The sequence below is a fragment of the Heterodontus francisci genome, chromosome 20, assembly GCF_036365525.1.
Source record: "Heterodontus francisci isolate sHetFra1 chromosome 20, sHetFra1.hap1, whole genome shotgun sequence".
Classification (NCBI taxonomy): domain Eukaryota; kingdom Metazoa; phylum Chordata; class Chondrichthyes; order Heterodontiformes; family Heterodontidae; genus Heterodontus; species Heterodontus francisci.
This window is the reverse complement of record NC_090390.1, coordinates 14645830-14666222: the sequence shown is the minus strand read 5'-3', so window position 1 is coordinate 14666222 and position 20393 is coordinate 14645830. Positions and strand designations below refer to the sequence as shown.

The window sequence follows — 20393 nt, the reverse complement described above, 5'->3', positions numbered from 1 at the left end:
GATTACCTTGAAATTTTCTAAGTGCCCTGCTATAATGTCTTTAATAATAGCTTTTAACATTTTCCCTATGACAGATATTAAGCTAACTGGCCTGTAGTTTCCTGCTTTCGGTTTCCCTCCCTTTTTGAACAAAGGAGTTATATTGGCTATTTTCCAATCAAATGGAAGATTCCCCATGGAATCTAGGGAATTTTGGAAAATTAAAACCAACTCATCAACTATCTCACTGGCTACTTCTTTTAAGACCCTAGGATGAAGTCCATCAGGACCCGGGGGCCTTGTCAGCTCACAGCTCCAACAATTTGCTCAGTACATTGAAAGCCATCTTGAAGCATTCATGAGTGGAGACGTGGACCTCATTAAAAACAAAGGGTATTGAGAGAACCATGTGACAGTCTCCCCAGGCTGTGTAAAACTTGGAGTTTTGTTACACACAGCAGACAAGCTTCGAGTGCTAACCAGACAGGACCTGAGTGGGGCTGTCTCTCTCTCTCTCTCCCTTTCTCCAGATATACTGCAAGTTTTGAAACCTGTCTGTGACTGCAGAACATCCAAGTCTATTATTGCTACAAACAGAGACCCTGGGAAAGAAAGCCACCTACATCATTGTCTCCAAGAAAAAGCTGAACCAGTTGCAAAGTACCTCTACCAGCCAGAGACTTCAGAACCACAATGATAGCCAGAAGACAACTGACTTACCAAACCCCACAGACTATATATTATTTTTACTTGTTCTGGACTCTAATCCAACTCAAACTATTCCTCATCACTCTGTAATCTATTAGTGTGTGTGTGTGTGATTCTCGTGTGTGTGTGTGTATGAAAGTGTGGCGTAGTTTTATTATTTTATTTAGGTTTTTTCGGTTAAGTATAACAAACTCACCTTTTTCTTGTTTAAACTCAAGAAAGCCTGTCTGATTGGTTCTTTTATGATCACAACAAAGGTGAAAGGTAAAGCACTCACTGAAGTGGTATGTACACCCACTGTTTAAAAAGGAATAAACCCTGTTGCCATCAAAGAAGGAGGTGGACAAGAGGGCTGCCTTGCAACCCCCTCCTCACCTGATCATAATAATTGCCTGGGTTGCATCTTCTTCCTTGGTAACGACAGATGCAAAGTATTTAATACCTCAGTGAAGGCCTCTGCCTCCATGTGCAAATTCCCTTTTTGGTCCCTAATTGGCCCCACTGCTCCCTGTTATCACCCTTTTACGATTTATATGTCTATAGAAAACTTTGGGATTCCCTTTTATGTTAATTGCCAGTCTCTTTTCATACTTTCTCTTTGCTTCTCTTATTTGCTTTCTCACTTCCCTTCTGAAACTTCTATACTCAGCCTGGTTCTCAATAGTATTTTCTACCTGGCATCTCTCATAAGCACACTTTTTCCTCTTGATCTTAATCGCTATCTCTTTTGTCATCTAGGAAGCTCCGGATTTGTTTACCCTACCTTTTTCCCCTTCGAGGAAACAAATCTTGATTGTGCCCAAACTATCACTTCTTTGAAGGTAGCCTATTGTTCAGTTACCATTTTTCCTGCTAACTTTTGACTCCAATTTATTCGTCCCAGATCCGTTCTTACCCCATTGAAGTTGGCTTTCCCCCAGTTAATTATTCTTACTCTGGACCGTTCTTTGTCCTTTTCCATAGTCAGCCTAAACCTTATGATACAATGATCACTGTCCCCTAAATGCTCTCCTACTGATACTTGATCCACTTGGCCCACCTCATTCCCAAGAACCAGGTCTAGCAGTGCCTCCTTTCTCGTTGGACGAGAAACATAATGTTGTAGAAAATTTTCCTGAACACACTCTAGGAACTCTTGCCCCTTACTATCCTTTACATTACTATTATCCCAGTCTATACTTGGATAATTAAAGTCCGCCATTATAACTACCCTATAATTCCCTATAATTTTCGCACCTCTCTGTAATTTCCTTGCAAATATTTTCCTCTATGTCCTTCCCACTAGCTGGTGCCCTATAAACAACACCAAGCAATGTAACCGCACCTTTTTTGTTCCTTAGCTCCAGCCAAATTGATTCTGTCCTCGACTCCTCTGGGACATCCTTTTTCTCCAGAACTGTAATGCTCTTCCTAATCAATACCGCCACCCCTCTCCCTTTTTTCCCTTTCTTAAACACCTCGTATCCAGGAATATTTAACACCCCCTTCTTTGAGCCAGGTCTCTGTTATAGCCACATCATCACATTTCCACATGGCAATCAGCGCCTGTACCTCACCAGTCTTATTAATCACACTCCGTGCCTTCACATACATGCACATTAACCCTGATTTAGACTGCATTGCTTTGTCCCTTACTTTAACCCCACCTAATAACTTAGTATTCCCTACTTTAATGATATCTCTCTCTCTCTCCCAGTATTCTGTGCACCTTGGTATTCCTCTCTGATAGTTCCTCTTGGGTCCCACACCCTTGCAAGTTACTTTAAACCCCCTCCAGTCCCCGGAGTGAGCTGGAGCGGCGCTGTCTCTGGAAGTTCCCGCCTTGTAGCGGCCTGCAGTCCCGGAGTGAGCTGGAGCGGCGCTGTCTCTGGAGGTTTGGCCTTTTATCGCTTGTGCGCAGCTGCCGCCCCCTTTTTCCGGCCGGTGCCGCACTGCCCGGTCACTGGAAGCCGCGTGTCCCGGTTTGTGTGCGAGAAATGCCGACTAGACTCAGCTGCCAGTCTGAGGACCCGGAGCCCACTATGGAGCTAGAGTCCGTGAACAAGAAGGCGCACAAGAAAAGCAAGGTAAGGCGGGCAGCAGACACGCAGGACAAAACGCGGCTCGGGCCTAGTGGGTGGACCAAAGCGTCGGGTTCGAAGTAAGAGTCTACCTGGGAAAATGCGGCTGTTACAGGGTTGGGGAACCGAATCTTAGTCCGGGGAGTATAATTTGGTTTCTTTTTCAGTGGCGCTGGATTGAAGGGAAGTGGGGGCAGGGGGAGAGGAGAAGATCCCGGCGGTGGAGGCTGAGATGAGCTCTGTGGAGTTTGTTGGCAGTGTGAATGTCTAGAGCTATGTGTCTGCCACGCTGCTGCATTTCACTGCTGCACTGTTTTAATTCCAGAAAGATAAAGAGAAGAGGAAACACTCGGAAGGAAGCGAAATCTCTGAAAAAAAGAAAAAACATAGAGAAAATGGAGAATTGGAAGAAAATCAACAGTCAGCTGATGAAAGTGACCTGAAGCCTCCAAAATCAAAAAAACACAAGACGGGGGATTGTGATGAAAAGGCTAAAAGCAAAAGTAAAAAGACTGACAAAAACGGATTGATAGAGTCAAAATGTGAACCCATCCCACATTCTAGTGATGATTCCAGTCAGTATTCAGAGGGTGAAATCGAGGAGGTGAGAATGTGGAATTGTAGTTAGCATTTCATGCAGAAATCAACCTTGAAACGGTGGTTTTGAAACGCGCACAGTACTCTCTCCCAATACCAGCATACTCACTTTCCTGTTTACATTTGTGACAGGTGAACAGGGAACGTTTCCTCGTGTCCCAGGTGAATAGGAAGCATTTTCCATGATACCATGACTGTCCCAATGCACCCAAGGGTCAAAATGATTTTGTTCAAACTGTCTTTTTATTTTGAATGTAGAATGTATGTGGGTGTGTTGAGATGAAGTGTGCAGGATATGTTTTAAACAGCAATGGTGAAATGCTTCCAATACTTCTAATGTTACTTTATAGGAGTTAACTCCAGAACAGAAAGAAGGGGCCTTTTCAAACTTCAGAATTTCACCAGAGACTGTTGAGCTGCTGAAGGGTATGTGTTTTCTTTCCTTGGAAATTGACACTGTGATCTCTCTGTTTGCTGATAGCATCTGTCATCTTCTGTGTAAGACTTTCAATTCCATGGCCATCAACTGATGTCTAATTATTCATTTGAAGCTGTTTATGTCTTTATTTTCTGCTTTGTCATCATCTCCATCAGTTTCTGCTGTTGGAAATCCCTGTGCTTAGTGCCGGTGTCACACTCTGATCCTGAAGTCTTGATGTACATTTGAAACTCTGCCTTCTCCCCACCCCAGTTTCCTGCATTTTCCCATTTTCCTGACCAGTGATGTTTTCAAAGACTTGTCACTGAGAGAAACTTTGTAGCATGGGATGAAAGTAGGCCACGCTGTCGAACTGTGTCCGAAACCTTGTCTCCTAGGCACCTACTCTGCAGTCTTGGCTAGTTCATTTGCATATGTTTCATGTTGCTGATGTGATTTCAGAATTAGGAAACACCATCAATAAGGTTAAACAAAGGCTGTAAGGCTCTGGTGAGAGTTGTTTGTCGATCTCCTGGTGGTAGTGATGCAGTGAGGTGGTGGGATATGTAGCAAAGACAATGTGCTTATAATGGGGTATTTTAATTTTCATAGACCGGGAGAAGCCAAACACCTCAAGTAAAAGCAGAGAATGATGCAACACAGAAGAAGGCCAATTAGCCCAATTGTGTCTGTGAACTTTTTGAAAGAGCTATCCAATTAGACCCATTCTCCTGCTGTTTCCTCCATAGCCCTGCAAATCTTTTCACTAGTATTTACCTAATTTCCCTTTGAAAGTTACTGTTGAATTTGCTTCCAGCAGCCCTTCAGGCAGTGCATTCCACATCATAACTCACTGCATAATTTTTTCCCCTCATGTCATCTGTTTTTTTGGCCAATTACCGTAAATCTATCTTAGCAGTGTTAAAAGGTATTTATATAAATGCAAGGAGTATTGTGAAGAAAGCCAATGAGCTGAGGGCACAGATAGACACATGGCAACACGATATCGTTGCTACAATCGAAACTTGGCTTAAAGTGAGGCAAGAATGGCAGCTCAACATCCCTGGATATAGAGTTTTCAGGCAGGATAGAGAGAGGGATAAAAAAGGAGGGGGTATGGCATTATTGGTTAAGGAATCACTAACAGCTGTGAGGAGGGATGATATGCTAAATGAATCATCAAATGAGGCCATATGGGTGAGATCAGAATTAAAAAGGGGCAGCCACACTACTAGGAGTGTACTATAGACCCCCAAATAGTGAGAGGGAGATAGAAGAACAAATATGTAGACACATTTCTGTATGTAAAAACTATAAGGCAATAATAGTTGGGTATTTCAACTATCTTAATATCAGCTGGGAAACGAACAGCGTGAAGGGCACAGAGGGCACAAAATTCTTGAACTGCATTCAAGAGAACTTTTTTTGCCAGCATGTAACAAGCCCAACGAGAGGGGTGCAGTTCTAGATTTAGTCTTCAGTAACGAAGCTGGGCAAGTAGGTGAAGTATGGGTGACCATTTTGGAGATAGCGATCATAATACAGTTAGTTTTAGCATAATCATGGAAAAGGACAAAGATAAGACTGGAGTTAAAGTTCTAAATTTGGGGAAGGCAAATTTTAAGAAACTTAGAGGTGATCTGATGAAAGTGGACTGGACACAGCTACTGGAAGGAAAATCAGTAGCAAACCAGTGGGAGGCATTTAAAAGTGAGAGTCTACAGGCACAGTGTAGGCATGTCCCCACAAAAACAAAAGGTGGTACTGCCAAATCTAGAGCCCCCTGGTTATCTAGAGGCTTACAGGGTATGTTGAAGCAGAAAAAGAAAGCTTATGATGATCACAAAGCTTAATGTTTTAGAAAGCCTAGAGAAGTATAGGGGTGAAGTAAAAAAGGAAATTAGAAAAGCAAAGAAAGGACATGAAAAAATATTGGCAGGTAAAATCAAGGAAAACCCAAAGATGTTTTATCAGTACATTAAGAGCTAGAGGATAACAAAGAAAAGGGTAGGGCCTATCAGATGTTCAAGGAACTTACACGTGGGTGCAGATGATGTGGGCAGGGTTCTTAATGAGTTTTTTGCTTCCCTCTTCACAAAGGAGAGGGATGATGCAGACATTGTAGTAAAAGAGGAGGAGTGGAATATTAGATATGATTAGCATAATGAGAGAGGAAGTACTAGAGGGTATGACATCCTTGAGAGTGGATAAATCACCAGGGCCGGGTAGATTGCATCGGAGGTTGTTAAAGGAAGCCAGAGAGGAAATACTGGATGTGCTGAGGATCATCTTCAAATCCTCACTGGACACTGGCAAGGTGCCAGAGGATTGGAGGTCTGCAAACCTTGTACCATTGTTTAAAAAGGGTGCGAGGGATAGGCCAAATAATTATAGGCCGGTCAGTCTGACCTCAGTGGTGGGTAAATTATTAGAATAATTTCTGAGACAGGATAAACTGCCACATAGAAAGGCACAGACTGATCAGGGACAATCAGCATGGATTTGTTAAGGGAAGGTCACCTTGTACTAACTTAATTTAATTCTTTGAGGAAGTAACCAGGAGGATTGATGAGGGTAGTGCAGTGGATGTGGTTTACATGGAATTTAGTAAGGCATTTGACAAGGTCCCACATGGCAGACTGGTCAGTAAAATGAAAGCTCATGGGATACAGGGGAGTGTGGCAGGTTGGATCCAGAATTGGCTCAGAGACAGGAAACAAATGGTAGTAGAAGACGGATGTTTTTGCGAATGGAAAGCTTTTTCCAGTGGCATTTCACAGGGCTCAGTGTTGGGTCCCTTGCTGTTTGTGGTATATATTTAATGATTTGAACTTAAATGTGGGAGGAAATTTGCTGATGACACACAAATTGGTCATGTAGTTTATAGTGAAGAGGATAGCCGTAGACTCCAGAATGATATCAATGGTTTGGTTTAGTGGGCGGAAAAGTGACAAATGGAATTCAATCAAGAGAAGTGTAAGGTTATGCACTTAGGGAGGGAATACGCAATAAACGGGAGAATATTGAGAGGGGTAGAAGAAGTGAGATACCTTAAGTGCTTGTCCACAGGTCCCTAAAGGTGGCAGGACAGGTAGATAGAGTGGTGAAAAAGGCACCTGGATTGCTTTCCTTTATTGGCTGAGGTATAGAATACAAAAACGGATGTAATGCTGGAACTGTATAAAATGCTGGTTCGGCCACAGTTGGAGTATTGTGTACAGTTCTGGTCACCGCATTATATGAAGGACATCGTTGCTCTGGAGAGGAGATTTACAAGATTGTTGCCAGGGCTTGAAAGGTGCAGCTATGAGGAAAGATTGGATAGGCTAGGATTGGATTAGAGGAGGCTGAGGGGTGAATTAATTGAGGTGTTCAAAATTGAGGGGCCTAGATAGAGTAGATGGGAATGACCTGTTACCCTTAGCGGAGAGGCCAATTACCAGGGGATCAGATTTAAGGTGAATGGTAGAAGGATTAGAGGGGACGTGAGGAGAACCCTTTTCACTGAGAGGGTGGTGGGTGTCTGGAATTCACTGCCAGGAACAGTGGTGGTGGCAGAAACCCTCAATTCTTTTAAAAGGTACCTGGACATGCACCTGAAGTGTTGTAACCTGCAAGGCTATGGACCAGGTGCTGGAAGGTGGGGTTAGATTAGTTTTTCAGCTGGCACAGACACGTCTGGCTGAATGGCCTCCTTCTGTGCTGTAATTTTCCTATGGTTCTGTCTCCTCTGGTTACCGACCCTTCCACTAGTGGGAACAGTTTCTCCTTCTTTACTCTATCAAAACCCTTCGTGACTTTGAACACCTTAACCTCGTCTGCTCTAAGGAAACAACCTCAATTTCTAGGCTCCATATAACTGATATCCCTCATCCCTGGTACCATTCTAGTAAATCTCTTCTGCATCCTCTCTAATGTCTTGACACTCTTCCTGAAAGGTAGTGTCCAGAATTGGCCACAATAGTTCATCTGAAGCCTAACCAATGTTTTTTAAAGGTTTAGCATAACTCCCTTGCTTTTGTAATTTGTGCTTCTGATTATAATCCAAGAATCCTGTTTGCCCCTTGAATAGCCTTCTGAACTTGACCTGCCACCTTCAAAGATTTGTGCACGTACAGCCACAAGTCTCTCTCTTCCCGCAACCCTGTTTAGTTTGCACCATTTAGTCCACCTCCCTTCGATTATTAGGTGGTCTGGAAACTACACCTACCAGTGTCATTGATCCTTTGTTATCTTTTATTTCCATCTATATGGATTCTATTTCTGCCTTACTGATGGCTGTGTCACTGTTTCACCTCCCCCACCCCTGGCTGCTCACTCCCCTTGCTGCTTCCCTGACCTCGGCCGCTTGCTCGCTACTTCTGCCCCTCGGCTGCTCACTCCCTGCCATCCACTCCTGCCACTTGGCCGGGCGGCAAGGCGGGGAGTGAGTGCTGAGGGGGCAGAAGTGAGGAGTAAGCGGCAATCAAACAGGTGCAGGAGGGAGTGGCAAAGAGAAGTGGCAATTGTGGGATGGAGCGGGGTACTGTTGGGGAAATGGAGGCAGCGACTGCAGCCATTGAGAGGATTTGGGTTGAATTTGTTATAAATTGAGCAGCGCCATCTTTAATCCTGGCAGCTGCCTGAGGTGTCGCAGACAGTGATGTTTCAGTGGATGAGGCTGCATTTGTACATGTGCAAGTACTGAGCTACCTGGTGGTTGCATTGTCAGCAAACGCAGCCTTTTAAATATTTTTTCACACTCCTGTTCTGTAACTGTGTTTCCTGGCTATTTGTCTGTCCAATGCTACTTTCCTGTGGCATCACTAGAAAGTATTTCCTGAGGTGGGAGGAGTCCAGAACAATTGGGGTACAATCTTAAAATTAGAGCTGGGGCATTCAGGATTGATATCAAGGAGCAGTTTTTCTGAAACATTCCCCTCAGAAACTGTTACAGCTGGGGTTCAATTAAAATGTTCAAAACTGATATTGGCAGATTTTTGTGAGGTAAGGATAATAAGGAACGTGGAGCAAAGGCAAGTAAATGGAGTTAGAATCCAGAACAGCCATGATCCAGTTGAATGGCCTGAATCGGATTTGAGGGCTGAATGGCCTCCTATTCATAATGTTTCTATCCACCAATGGGACAACAGTGTAAACCAATCAGCCCTTTCCAAACCATCTAAAATTCCATCAGGGAACAGCAGCAAGAAAGTAGTAGACTGGGCTTTGAGGGCTGGTGTAACACTGAATCCCAGAGTGGGTTAATCCCCAGGGTGGTGTAACACTGAACCTCAGAGTGGCTGAGCCCCGGGTGGTGTAACACTAAGCCTGAGTCCTGAGAGATACACTGCTTCCCTCAGTGCAAATAGTTTCACAGCTAGCTGGTATCTGCTGTATGTATACACTTGCTTTGTCAACGTGCCTTTGGGGGAAGCGAACTCTGTTTCAGGCGGCTCCTGTCTGCGACGAGCCGAGTACCAATCACCACCTAAGGTGGCAGGCATCTGTAAACCATGAAAACCCTTGGTTCAGATTGGGTTACATCTGGCGTCTTTTGCTTTGCCAGTCTTGAATCGTGCATGTTGCTAGTTGGTTGATTTTAATCTGTTGCATTCTTCTGGTTACTGCTCTGTAGGCCGAGGGGTGACCTATTTGTTTCCAATACAAGCGCAGACGTTCGACTGCATCTACGACGGGAGTGACTGCGTGGCACAGGCCCGGACCGGCACTGGCAAAACCTTCTCCTTCGCCATCCCACTGGTGGAAAAGTTGCAGTCAGGGGCTGTTGACCGGAGGAGGAATCGGCCTCCCAAGGTAAACCTCCAGTTGGACTGCTGCTGCACCTTGTGAGAAAGAAAGAAGCTATGGCTGCCTTTCAGTATTGTGTCCAGAGATAGATAGGACTCTCTAACTCATCACGTGGTGAGCACCAGCCTAGAAACTAATTGGGTTCCAGTGGAAACAAGTTTAGAGAGCGACACTTCTATCGGACTCCAAACAGTCATTCCTCATTGTGTGCCTGGACTGAGTTTTCTCGTACTAATGTGATAGTAGATGTGTTGGTGTTAAGTTTTCAAAATTCGCTAATTTCTGGAATTTCATCCATCAGACTGGAAAGTAGCAAATATAACCCCGCTATTCAAGAAGAGGGGGAGGCAGAGAACAGGTAACTATAGGCCAGTTAGCTTGACTTCTTTCGTGGGGAAAGTGTTCAAATCGATCATTGAGGAGGCTATAGCTGGGCACTTAGAAAAACTTACGGTAATCGGGAATAGTCAGCATGATTTTGTGAAAGGGAGAACATGTTTAATCAATTTATTGGAGTTCTGTGAAGGAGTAACATGCACCTTGGATAAAGGTCCTGTTGTTGTACTGTACTTGGATTTCCAGAAGGCATTTGACAAGGTGCCACATAAAAGGTTATTGTGCAAAGTAGGAGCTTATGGTGTAGATTTAGATTTAGAGATACAGCACTGAAACAGGCCCTTCGGCCCACTGAGTCTGTGCCGACCATTAACCACCCATTTATACTAATCCTGCACTAATCCCATATTCCTACCACATCCTCACCTGTCCCTATATTCCCCTACCACCTACCTATACTAGGGGCAATTTATAATGGCCAATTTACCTATCAACCTGCAAGTCTTTTGGCTGTGGGAGGAAACCGGAGCACCCGGAGGAAACCCACGCAGACACAGGGAGAACTTGCAAACTCCACACAGGCAGTACCCAGAATTGAACCCGGGTCGCTGGAGCTGTGAGGCTGCGGTGCTAACCACTGTGCCACTGTGCTGCCCATAGGGGGTAACATATTAGCATGGATAGAAGATTGGCTGGCTGGCAGAAAACAGAGTATGCATAAATGGGACCTTTTCTGACTGGCAGGATGTGATGAGTGGAGTCCCACAGGGGTCTATGTTGGGGCCTCAACTTTCTACAATTTATACCAATGACTTAGATGAGGAGAGCGATGGCATAGCTAAATTTGCAGATGACACAAAGATAGGTAGGAAAGTATGTTGTGAAGAGGATATAAGGAACTTGCAGACAGATATAGATAGGTTGAATGAGTGGGCAAAAATTTGGCAGATGAGTATAATGTGGGAAAATGTGAATTTGTTCACTTTGGCAGGAAGAATAAAAAAGCAGCATATTACTTAAACGGAGAGCGACTGCAGAAATCTGAGGTGCAGCAGAATCAGGTGTTCTAATGCATGAGTCACAAAGTTAGTATGCAGGTACAGCAAGTCATAAAAAAAGCTAATGGAATGCTATCCTTTATTACGAGAGGAATTGAAAATAAAAGTAAGGGTATTGTGCTTCAGTTATACAGGGCATTGGTGAGATCACATCTCGAATACTGTGTGCAGCTTTGGTCGTCTCATTTAAGGAAGGATGTGAATGCGTTGGAGGCAGTTCAGAGGAGGTTTACTAGATTGATACCTGGAATGAGTGGGTTGTCTTATGAGGAAAGGTTGGACAGACTAGGCTTGTTTTCACTGGAGTTTAGAAGAGTGAGGGGAGACTTGACTGAAGTATACAAGATCCTGAATGGTCTTGACAGGTTGGATGTGGAAAGGATGTTTCCTCTTGTGGGGGAGTCCAGAACTAGGGGGCACTGTTTTAAAATTAGGGGTCGCCTTTTTAGGACAGATGTGAGAAGATTTCTCTGAGGGTTGTGTGACTTTGGAACTCTCTGCCTCAGAAGGTGGTGGAGGCAGGGTCGTTGAATATTTTTAAGATGGAGGTAGATAGATTGTTAGGCGAGGGAATCAAAGATTATCAGGGGTAGATGTGAGTGTGGAATTTGACATACAAACAGATCAGCCATGATCTTAATGAATGGCGGAGCAGGCTTGAGGGGCCAAATGGCCTACTTCTCCTAACTTGTATGTTTGTATGTATTCCATCACAAAGGGATCTCCCCCACCCCCAAAGTGCCCCTCATATTAATGCAACGAGGTTTTCTATTCTTCATGTGAAGGCGAGCGAGATGCTTAAAGGGTCCCCAGTGCAGGTTGGTAACAGGACCTTTAAGCTTGGGCTGAATGCTCTGAGGCAGGGAGTGAGCAGCCAAGTGGGGGAAAGCTGCGAGGTGGGGAGGGAGCGGCTGGGGGGAGGAAACTGTGAGGCGGGGAGCAAGTGGCGAGGTCAGGAAAGCCGGGAGCGGTGAGGCGTGCCAGTGGTAAGTATACTTCTGTGGAAGGGAGTGGAGAAGAGTAATGGCGATGGCGGGATGGGACGGAGGTGGTGATTGCAGCTATTGAGGGGGTTTGGGGTTAACTCGGGTTTTTGTGTCAAGTTGAGCAGCACTATCTTTAATCCTGACAGCTGCCTGAGGCATCGCAGCCAGTGACGTTTCCGTCAATGAGGCTGCATTTGCGCATGTGCTAGTACTGTGCCACCTACAGGTTGTGTTGTCGGCAAATGCAGCCTTTTTTTAACTGAAGTTATATTCTCAAACTGCCGTGTTGGGATTTAATTCTCTAGATTATTAATCTAAACATTTCAATTACTCGTCCAGCCCCCTATAAAGTCATGTCTTGTAGTTTCATGCATTCTGTCTCTCCATTTTCCCACAAGGTCCTCGTGCTTACTCCAACAAGAGAACTGGCAATTCAAGTTGCAAGAGATATCAAGGATGTAACCAAAAAACTCGCCGTCTCTTGTTTCTATGGCGGAACAGCATATGTTGGGCAGTGTGAGTGCTCAGTATTCAAAGTATTGACAGTGATTTGTTTCCACTATCTAACGATTGGAGTGGTGTGTTTCTCTCCTCTGAGATGTGTGGGAAGGGGGTTACAAAAAGGCCAGCAGCATCTCTTCTGCAAAGCCAACCAATGAAAGAACTGAGGTACAACAACAACAGTTTATACTTCTGTAGTGCCATTAACGGAGAAAAATTTCCCAAGATGCTTCACAGGAGTTTTATCAAACATAATTTTGACACCAGGCCATATACGGACATATTAGGACAGATGACCAAAGCTTGGTCAAAGAGATAGGTTTTAAGGAGCGTCTTAAAGGAGGAAAGAGGGGCAGAGATAGAAACATAGGAGCCAGAGTAGGCCATTCAGCCCCTTGAGCCTGTTCCACCATTCAGTGAGATCATGGCTAATCTGTGATCTAACTCTATAATACCAGCTTTTTCCCCATATCCTGTAATACCTGAGGATAACAAAAATCTATCTATCTCAGATTTAAAATTTACAATTGACCTAACATAGTTGCTGTTTGTGAAAGAGAGTTTCAAACTTCTGCCACCCTTTGTGTGTAGAAGTGTTGCCTAATTTCACTCCTGAAAGTTCTGGCTCTAATTTTTAGATTATCACCCCTAATCGCAGACTCCCCAACCAGCGGAAATAGTTTCTCTGTTTCTACCCTATTTGTTCCCCTTAATATCTTAATTTCGATCACATCACCCTTTAACCTTCTAAATTCCAGGGAATACATCCCTAGTTCTTGTAATCTGTCCTCGTAATTTAATCCTTGGAGTTGCACTCCCTCCAAGGCCAATATTTATATTGCCTAAGGTGTGGTGCCCAGAACTGCTCACAGTACTCCGTGTGGTCTAACTAGGGCTCTGTATTGCTAAAGCATGACTTCTACCCCCCCCCCCCCAATTGTATTCTATTCCTCTAGATATGGAATACTGGCCTTTATTAGACTCCAAGTCTCTGAACATTCACTGTTTCTAGCTTTTCATCATGTACAAGTACCCGGTTTTATCCCTTTTAGGTCCAGAGTGGATGACCTCACATTTATCTACATTGAAATCCATTTGCCACAGTTTTGCCCATTCATTTAAGCTGTCAATGTTTCGTTAAATGTTATGATTCCACCTACAATGCTGCCTATCTTTATATTATTGGCAAATTTGGATATGTGGCTTTCTATCCTATCGTCTAAGATGTTAATAAATATAGTGAATAGTTGAGGCTCCAATGCAGATCCCTGCGAGAGGCTGTGAGTTGCACCCTTCCAATTAGAGTACTGTCTCCTGTTGCTCAGCCAATTTCTTAATAATTTGCCTTCAATTCCATTGGCTTCAACTTTAGCTAAACAATCTCTTATGAAGGATTTTAGCAAGTGCTTCAGGAAGTCCATATAAATCACATCAGTAGACATTCACCTGACTACTTTAGTCACCTCTTCAATCGGATTCATCAGGCATGACTACCTGGCCCAGTACAAAAAAAACACTTCCATTTATATAGCATCTTTCACAGCCACTGGATGTCCCAAAGTGCTTCACAGCCAATTGCGTTCTTTTTGAAGTGTAGTCACTGTTGCAATGTAGGAGACGAGGCAGCTGATTTGTGCACAGCAAGATCCCACAAACAGCAATGCGATAATGACCAGATGATCTGTTTTTTGTGATGTTGATTGAAGGATAAATATTAACCAGGACACTAGGGATAACACCCCTGCTGCTCTTCAAAATAGTGCCATGGAATCTTTTATGCCCACCCTGAGAGAGCAGATGGGGCCTCAGGTTTAACGTCTCATTGGAAAGATGGCATCTCTGACTATGCAGCACTCCCTCAGTACTGCACTGGAATGCCAGCCCCGATTGTTGTGCTCAAGTCCTGGAGTGGGACTTAAACCCATAACCTTCTGACTCAGAGTTGAGAGTGCTACCAGCTAACAACTACAGCACGGGTTAGATACAGTGTAAAGCTCCCTCTACACTGTTCTCATCAAACACTCCCAGGGCAGGAATGGCACAGGTTAGATATAAAGTGCCCCCTACATTGTTTGGACAATGTACCATACTCCCAACTTCGCACATGGTGTCTCTATTCCAGTAGTGACGTCGTTTCCTTACAACTAACCGGCAATACTGTCTCATCGCCCAGGGCTGGAATTCAGCTCAGTGCCCGCAGTGAGCAGACATTTTGTAGTGTGCTGCCTAGTTTCATTGTGTAGTCCTTTAAAGTAGTTAATTGGAGGCCACTGAACTGTTGATTCCTGGTGAAGTAAGGGTGTTGTTTCGTTACTAACTTGACCATGTAAGGACTGTTCCTGGTCCAGTTGTGGATGGGATGTACAACAGGACTAATGGTTGAATTGTCTTTTAGTGGACAGCATTCGCAATGGCATCGACATTCTGGTGGGGACGCCTGGCCGGATCAGGGACCATCTGCAGAGCATGAAGATCGACCTGTCTAAACTGAAGCACGTGGTCCTGGATGAAGTGGACCAGATGCTGGACATGGGTTTTGCTGAGCAAGTGGAGGATATTCTGAAAGTTGCATACAAAAAAGGTCGGTCATTTTCCCACAAGCTTTTTTTTGTTTCTTTCTCTGTTTTTAGCTTCTGTTCTTTGGCTGTTAGTGTTTCCTTCTGAATAGATTTGTTGTACTTAAGACAGCCTGATCCTTTACCACAGCACATTGTTGGGATAGCAAGAGAGCTTTATGCTCCCCAGCTACTCTAGGGCAGTGTAAATCAATACTGTTATGTTACTGTACATTGCTTGTGATTGTTCTGTAACTTCATGACGCTTCTCATGCACGGTTTTTATTGGCTTTGCCGATTGCTTCTTAATATGTAATTTTTATTTTCTCCCCTAATTAGATTCCAAAGACAATCCTCAAACACTCCTCTTCTCTGCAACCTGCCCTCCCTGGGTTTATCAAGTAGCAAAGAAGTACATGAGAGCACAACACAAACAGGTCGACCTCATTGGAAAACGGACTCAGAGGGCAGCTACAACGGTTGAGGTAAGTTTGAGCGTGGATGGAAATAAGTGTTTAAACCGAAGCTCAGTTAACAGGTTTGTTTAGTTTAGAGATACAGCACTGAAACAGGCCCTTCGGCCCACCGAGTCTGTGCCGACCATCAACCACCCATTTATACTAATCCTACACTAATCCCATATTCCTATCACATCCCCACCTGTCCCTATATATTTCCCTACCACCTACCTATACTAGGGGCAATTTATAATGGCCAATTAACCTATCAACCTGCAAGTCTTTGGCATGTGGGAGGAAACCGGAGCACCCGGAGGAAACCCACGCAGACACAGGGAGAACTTGCAAACTCCGCACAGGCAGTACCCAGAATCGAACCCGGGTCCATGGAGCTGTGAGCTGCGGTGCTAACCACTGCGCCACTGGAAGATTTGGAATAGATCGATTGGTGAGTGATTCAAATCTGTATCTGGCTGTCTGAGATGTTAAAGGTGGCAAAATTAAACTGAAAGTGGGGAGCCTTATAAGAAAATGATCCTTTAAGACAATTATTTTACTAGGTATGAAGCCAATTATTGAGAGAGGATGAGTATAATGTGACAGCTGAGAATAATTAAAGCCACTATTAGAAATACTAAAATAAAGACAAATGCTGGAAATACTCAGCAGGTCTGGCAGCATCTGTGGAGAGAGAAACAGAGTTAATGTTTCAGGTCTGTGACCCTTCTTCAGAACTACACTATTCAAAATACTAAAACGCCTTTAAGAACAAGTATTGAGATGGGAAAGCTTTTTCTCTTATGTTGGGAGCCGGAAAAGACTGTGTTGGCCCTTTGAGGGATTTAGGGTTAAGGTGAAGCATCACGATGTAGCTAAAATGCTCAATGGGAACTTTCCATCTTTTCCTCACTTTTGAAGATGCAGGATAGAGGTAATGTTGAACTTGATTCAGTGCATGCAGCTACTGAAATTGTCGCCACCAGGATTGAGGCACTCAACAATTGCTGGACTGGAAACTGCAGCGTGCTGAAGTGATTGGAGGATCTATTCTATCATAGAACTATAGAATGGTACAGCACAGAAGGTGGCCGTTCGGCCCATTCTGGCTCTCTTTGCAAGAGCAACTCAGCTGGTTCCCACTCCCCCACCCTTTCTCTGCAGCCTGTAATTTTTTTTCTTCAGGTAATTATCCAATTCACTTTTGAAAGCCATGATTGACTCTGCCTCCCCCACACACTTAGGCAGTACATTCCAAATCTTAACTGCTCACTCTGTGTATAAAAAAAAAAGTTTTCCCTCATGTCACCTTTGGGTCTTTTGCCAGTCACCTTAAATCTATCTCTTCTGGTTCTCAGCCCTTCCACCAGTGGGAACAGTTTCTCTCCATCTGTTCTGTCCATACCCCTCATGGTTTTGCACATGTCTATCAAATCTCCTTTTAATATCTTCTCTAAGGATAACAACTCCACCTTCACTACTCTGTCCACGTATCTGAAGTCCCTCACCTCTGGAACCATTCTTGTAAATCTTTTCTGCAACCTCTCTAAAGCCTTAACATCCTTCCTAATGTGTGGTGCTCAGAATTGCACATAATATTCAGTTGAGGCCAAATTAGTGTTTTATAAAGGTTCACCATAACTTCCTTGCTCTTGTACTCTGTGCCTCTATTTATAAAACCTAGGATCCCATATGCCTTATTAACCACTTTCTTAGCCTCTTCAATGATTTGTGCACATATATCCCCAAGACTTTGTTCCTGCACGTTCTTTAGAACTGTATCCTTTAATTTATTGCCTCACCCTGTTCTTCCTATCAAAATGTATCACTTCACATTTCTCTGCATTAAATTTCATCTGCCATGCGTTCACCCATTCCATTAGCCTGTCTACGTCCTCATGAAGTCTTTATCCTCACAGTTCAAAATACTTCCAAATTTTGTGTCATCTGCACATTTTGAAATTTTGCTGTGTACACCCAAGTCTAAGTCATTAATATGCATCAAGTAAAGCAGTAGTCCATGGGGAACCCCATTGTATACCTTCCTCCAGTCCAGAAAAAATGTTCACCACTACAGTTTGTTTCCTGTCACTCAGCCAACTTCGTATCCATGCTGCCTTTGCCCCTTGTATTCCATGGGCTTCAACACCACATCAACTGCGTTATTCTCATCAACCTTTTCTGTTATCTCATCAAAAAACTCAATCAGGTTGCTTAAAAACGAGTTGCCTTTATCAAATCCGTGATAGCTTTCCTTAATCACACATGTCCAAGTGACTGTTAACTTTGTGTCGGATTATCATTTCTAAAAGCTTTCCCACCACCAAGGTTGAACTGACTGTCCTGTAGTTGCTGGATTTATCCTCACTCCCTTTTTTTGAACAGGGTTGTAGCAATTCTCCAGTCCTCTGGCACCATCCCTGTATCTAAGGAGGATTGGCATATTATGGCCAGTACCTCCACAATTTCCTCCCTTGCTTCCCTCTATATCCTCAGACTACTGGCTCATCTGTTTAGCAGCTCTTTGTGGTCTGGGCCCATTGCAGTGAACTGGAGATAAGACCATTAGATCCCAATGATTAAGGGGAAGAAATCGTACTCTGGGAACTATTGGAAGTTGGTTCTGGTTCCGATGTCTGTTATATGGAGGATGTTGGAGGTGGGTGTAACTGGTCTACCAACTAACCATTTGCCAATCCATTTTAATGCATTCCCATCTATTTGATGTGTTTGGATCTTATGTAGTAGCCTATATGTGGGACAGTGTCAAAATACATCCTGAAATACAGGCAAAGGGCATCTAATGTCTTGCCTACGTACTAAGTCTCAAGGAAAACCAATAAATCAAGTATGACTTCCCACTCCTAAAACCATGCTGAACGTCTTAGAGTCATAGAGTTTTACAGCACAGAAACAGGCCCTTCGGCCCAACGTGCCTGCGCCGACCATCAAGCACCCATCCTAACTAATCCCATTTCCTTGCACTTGGCCTGTAGCCTTGTATTCTGTGGCGTTTCAAGTGCTCATCCAAATACTTTAATGTCATGAGTGTTCCTGCCTCTGCCACCCCTTCAGGCAGTGTGTTCCAGATTCCAGCCACCCTCTGGGTGAAAAAATTCCTCTTCAACTCCTCTCTAAACCTCCTACCCTTACCTTAAATCTGTGCCCCCTAGTTATTGACCTCTTCACTAAGGGAAAAAGTTTCTTCCTATCTATCCTATCAATGCCCCTCATAATTTTGTATACCTCAATCAGCCTTCTCCCCCCCCCCCCCCCCCCCCCCACCAAGGAAAACAACCCCAGCCTATCCAGTCTCTCTTCATAGCTGAAATGCTTCAGCCCAGGCAACATCCTGGTGAACCTCTTCTGCACCCTCTCCATTGCAATCACATCCTTCCTATAGTGGCGACCAGAACTGTACACAGTACTCCAACTGTGGCCTAACCAGCGTTTTATACAGCTCCATCATAACCTCCCTGCTCTTATATTCTGTGCCTCGGCTAATAAAAGCAAGTATCCCCTATGCCTTCCTAACCACCTTATCTACCTGTGCTGCTGCCTCAGTGATCTATGGACAAGTTCACCAAGGTCCCTCTGAGCCTCTGTACTTTGTAGTGTTCTACCATCCATTGTATATTCCCTTGCCTTGTTAGACCCCCCAAAGTGCATAACCTCACACTTCAGGATTAAACTCCATTTGCCACAGCTCCACCCATCTTACCAGCCCGTCTATATCATCCTGTAATCTAAGGCTTTCCTCCTCACTATTTACGACACCACCAATTTTCATGTCGTCTGCGAACTTGCTGATCATACCTCATGTATTCACATCTAAATCATTAATGTACACTACAAACAGTAAGGGTCCCAGCACCAATCCCTGCTGTACACCACTGGTCACAGGCTTCCAATCGCAAAAACAACCCTCGACCATCACCCTCTGCCTCCTTCCACTAAGCTAATTTTGAATCCAATTTGCCAGATTGCCCTGGATCCCATGGGCTCTTACCTTCTTAACCAATCTCCCATGCGGGACCTTATCAAAAGTCTTACTGAAGTCCATGTAGACTACATCAATTGCTTTACCCTCATCTACACATCTAGTCACCTCCTTGAAAAATTCAATCAAATTTGTTTGACACGATCTCCCGCCGACAAAGCCATGCTGACTATCCCTGATTAACCCCTGCCTCTCCAAGTGGAGATTAATCCTGTCTCTCAGAATTTTTTCCAATAATTTCCCTACCACTGATGTTAGACTCGCTGGCCTGTAATTACCTGGTTTATCCCATTATTCTTGAATAATGGTATCACATTCTCTCCTCCAGTCCTCTGGTACCTCTCTTGTGGCCAGAGAGGATCTGAAAATTTGTGTCAGAGCCCCTGCTATCTCCTCCCTTGCCTCACATAACAGCCTGGGCCTGGGGATTTATCCACCTTTAAGCCCACTAATACAGCTAATACTTCCTCCTTTTCAATGCTAATTTGATCAAGTATATCACAATCCCCTTCCCTGATCACTACACCTACATCGTCCCTCTCCATCGTGAACATAGATGAAAAGTAATCATTTAAAACCTCACCTATGTCCTCCAGCTCCACACACAGATTGCCTCTTTGATCCCTTCTGGGCCCCACTTTTTCCCTGGTTATCCTCTTGCCCCTAACATACTTATAAAACACCTTGGGATTTTCCTTTATCTTGTCAGCCAGTGATTTTTCATGTCCCCTCTTCGCCCTCCTAATTACTTTTTTAAGTACCCCCCTACACTTTCTATACTCCTCTGGGGCCTCTGCTGTTTTCAGCACTCTGAATCTGCCATAAGCCGCCTTTTTTTTTCCTTATCCAATCCTCTATATCCCTTGACATCCAGGGTTCACTTGACCTGTTGGTCCTACTCTTACCTTTACAGGAACAGGCTGCACCTGAACCCTCCCAATTTCCCTTTG

At 44.1% G+C, this 20393-nt stretch overlaps 1 protein-coding gene across 1 annotated transcript in view; it reads left to right on the top strand.

The window, feature by feature from the left end:
* The first annotated feature begins 2583 nt into the window (after positions 1-2583).
* Positions 2584-20393, top strand: part of ddx21 (DEAD (Asp-Glu-Ala-Asp) box helicase 21) — a 34652-nt gene continuing 16842 nt past the window's right edge. Inside the window, exons 1-7 of the mRNA XM_068052400.1 lie at positions 2584-2753; positions 3073-3351; positions 3695-3770; positions 9380-9558; positions 12331-12448; positions 14829-15014; positions 15328-15473. Of these exons, the coding sequence (XP_067908501.1) occupies positions 2664-2753; positions 3073-3351; positions 3695-3770; positions 9380-9558; positions 12331-12448; positions 14829-15014; positions 15328-15473 (1074 nt within the window). The 5' untranslated portion in view covers positions 2584-2663. The remainder of the gene's footprint in view (positions 2754-3072; positions 3352-3694; positions 3771-9379; positions 9559-12330; positions 12449-14828; positions 15015-15327; positions 15474-20393) is intronic.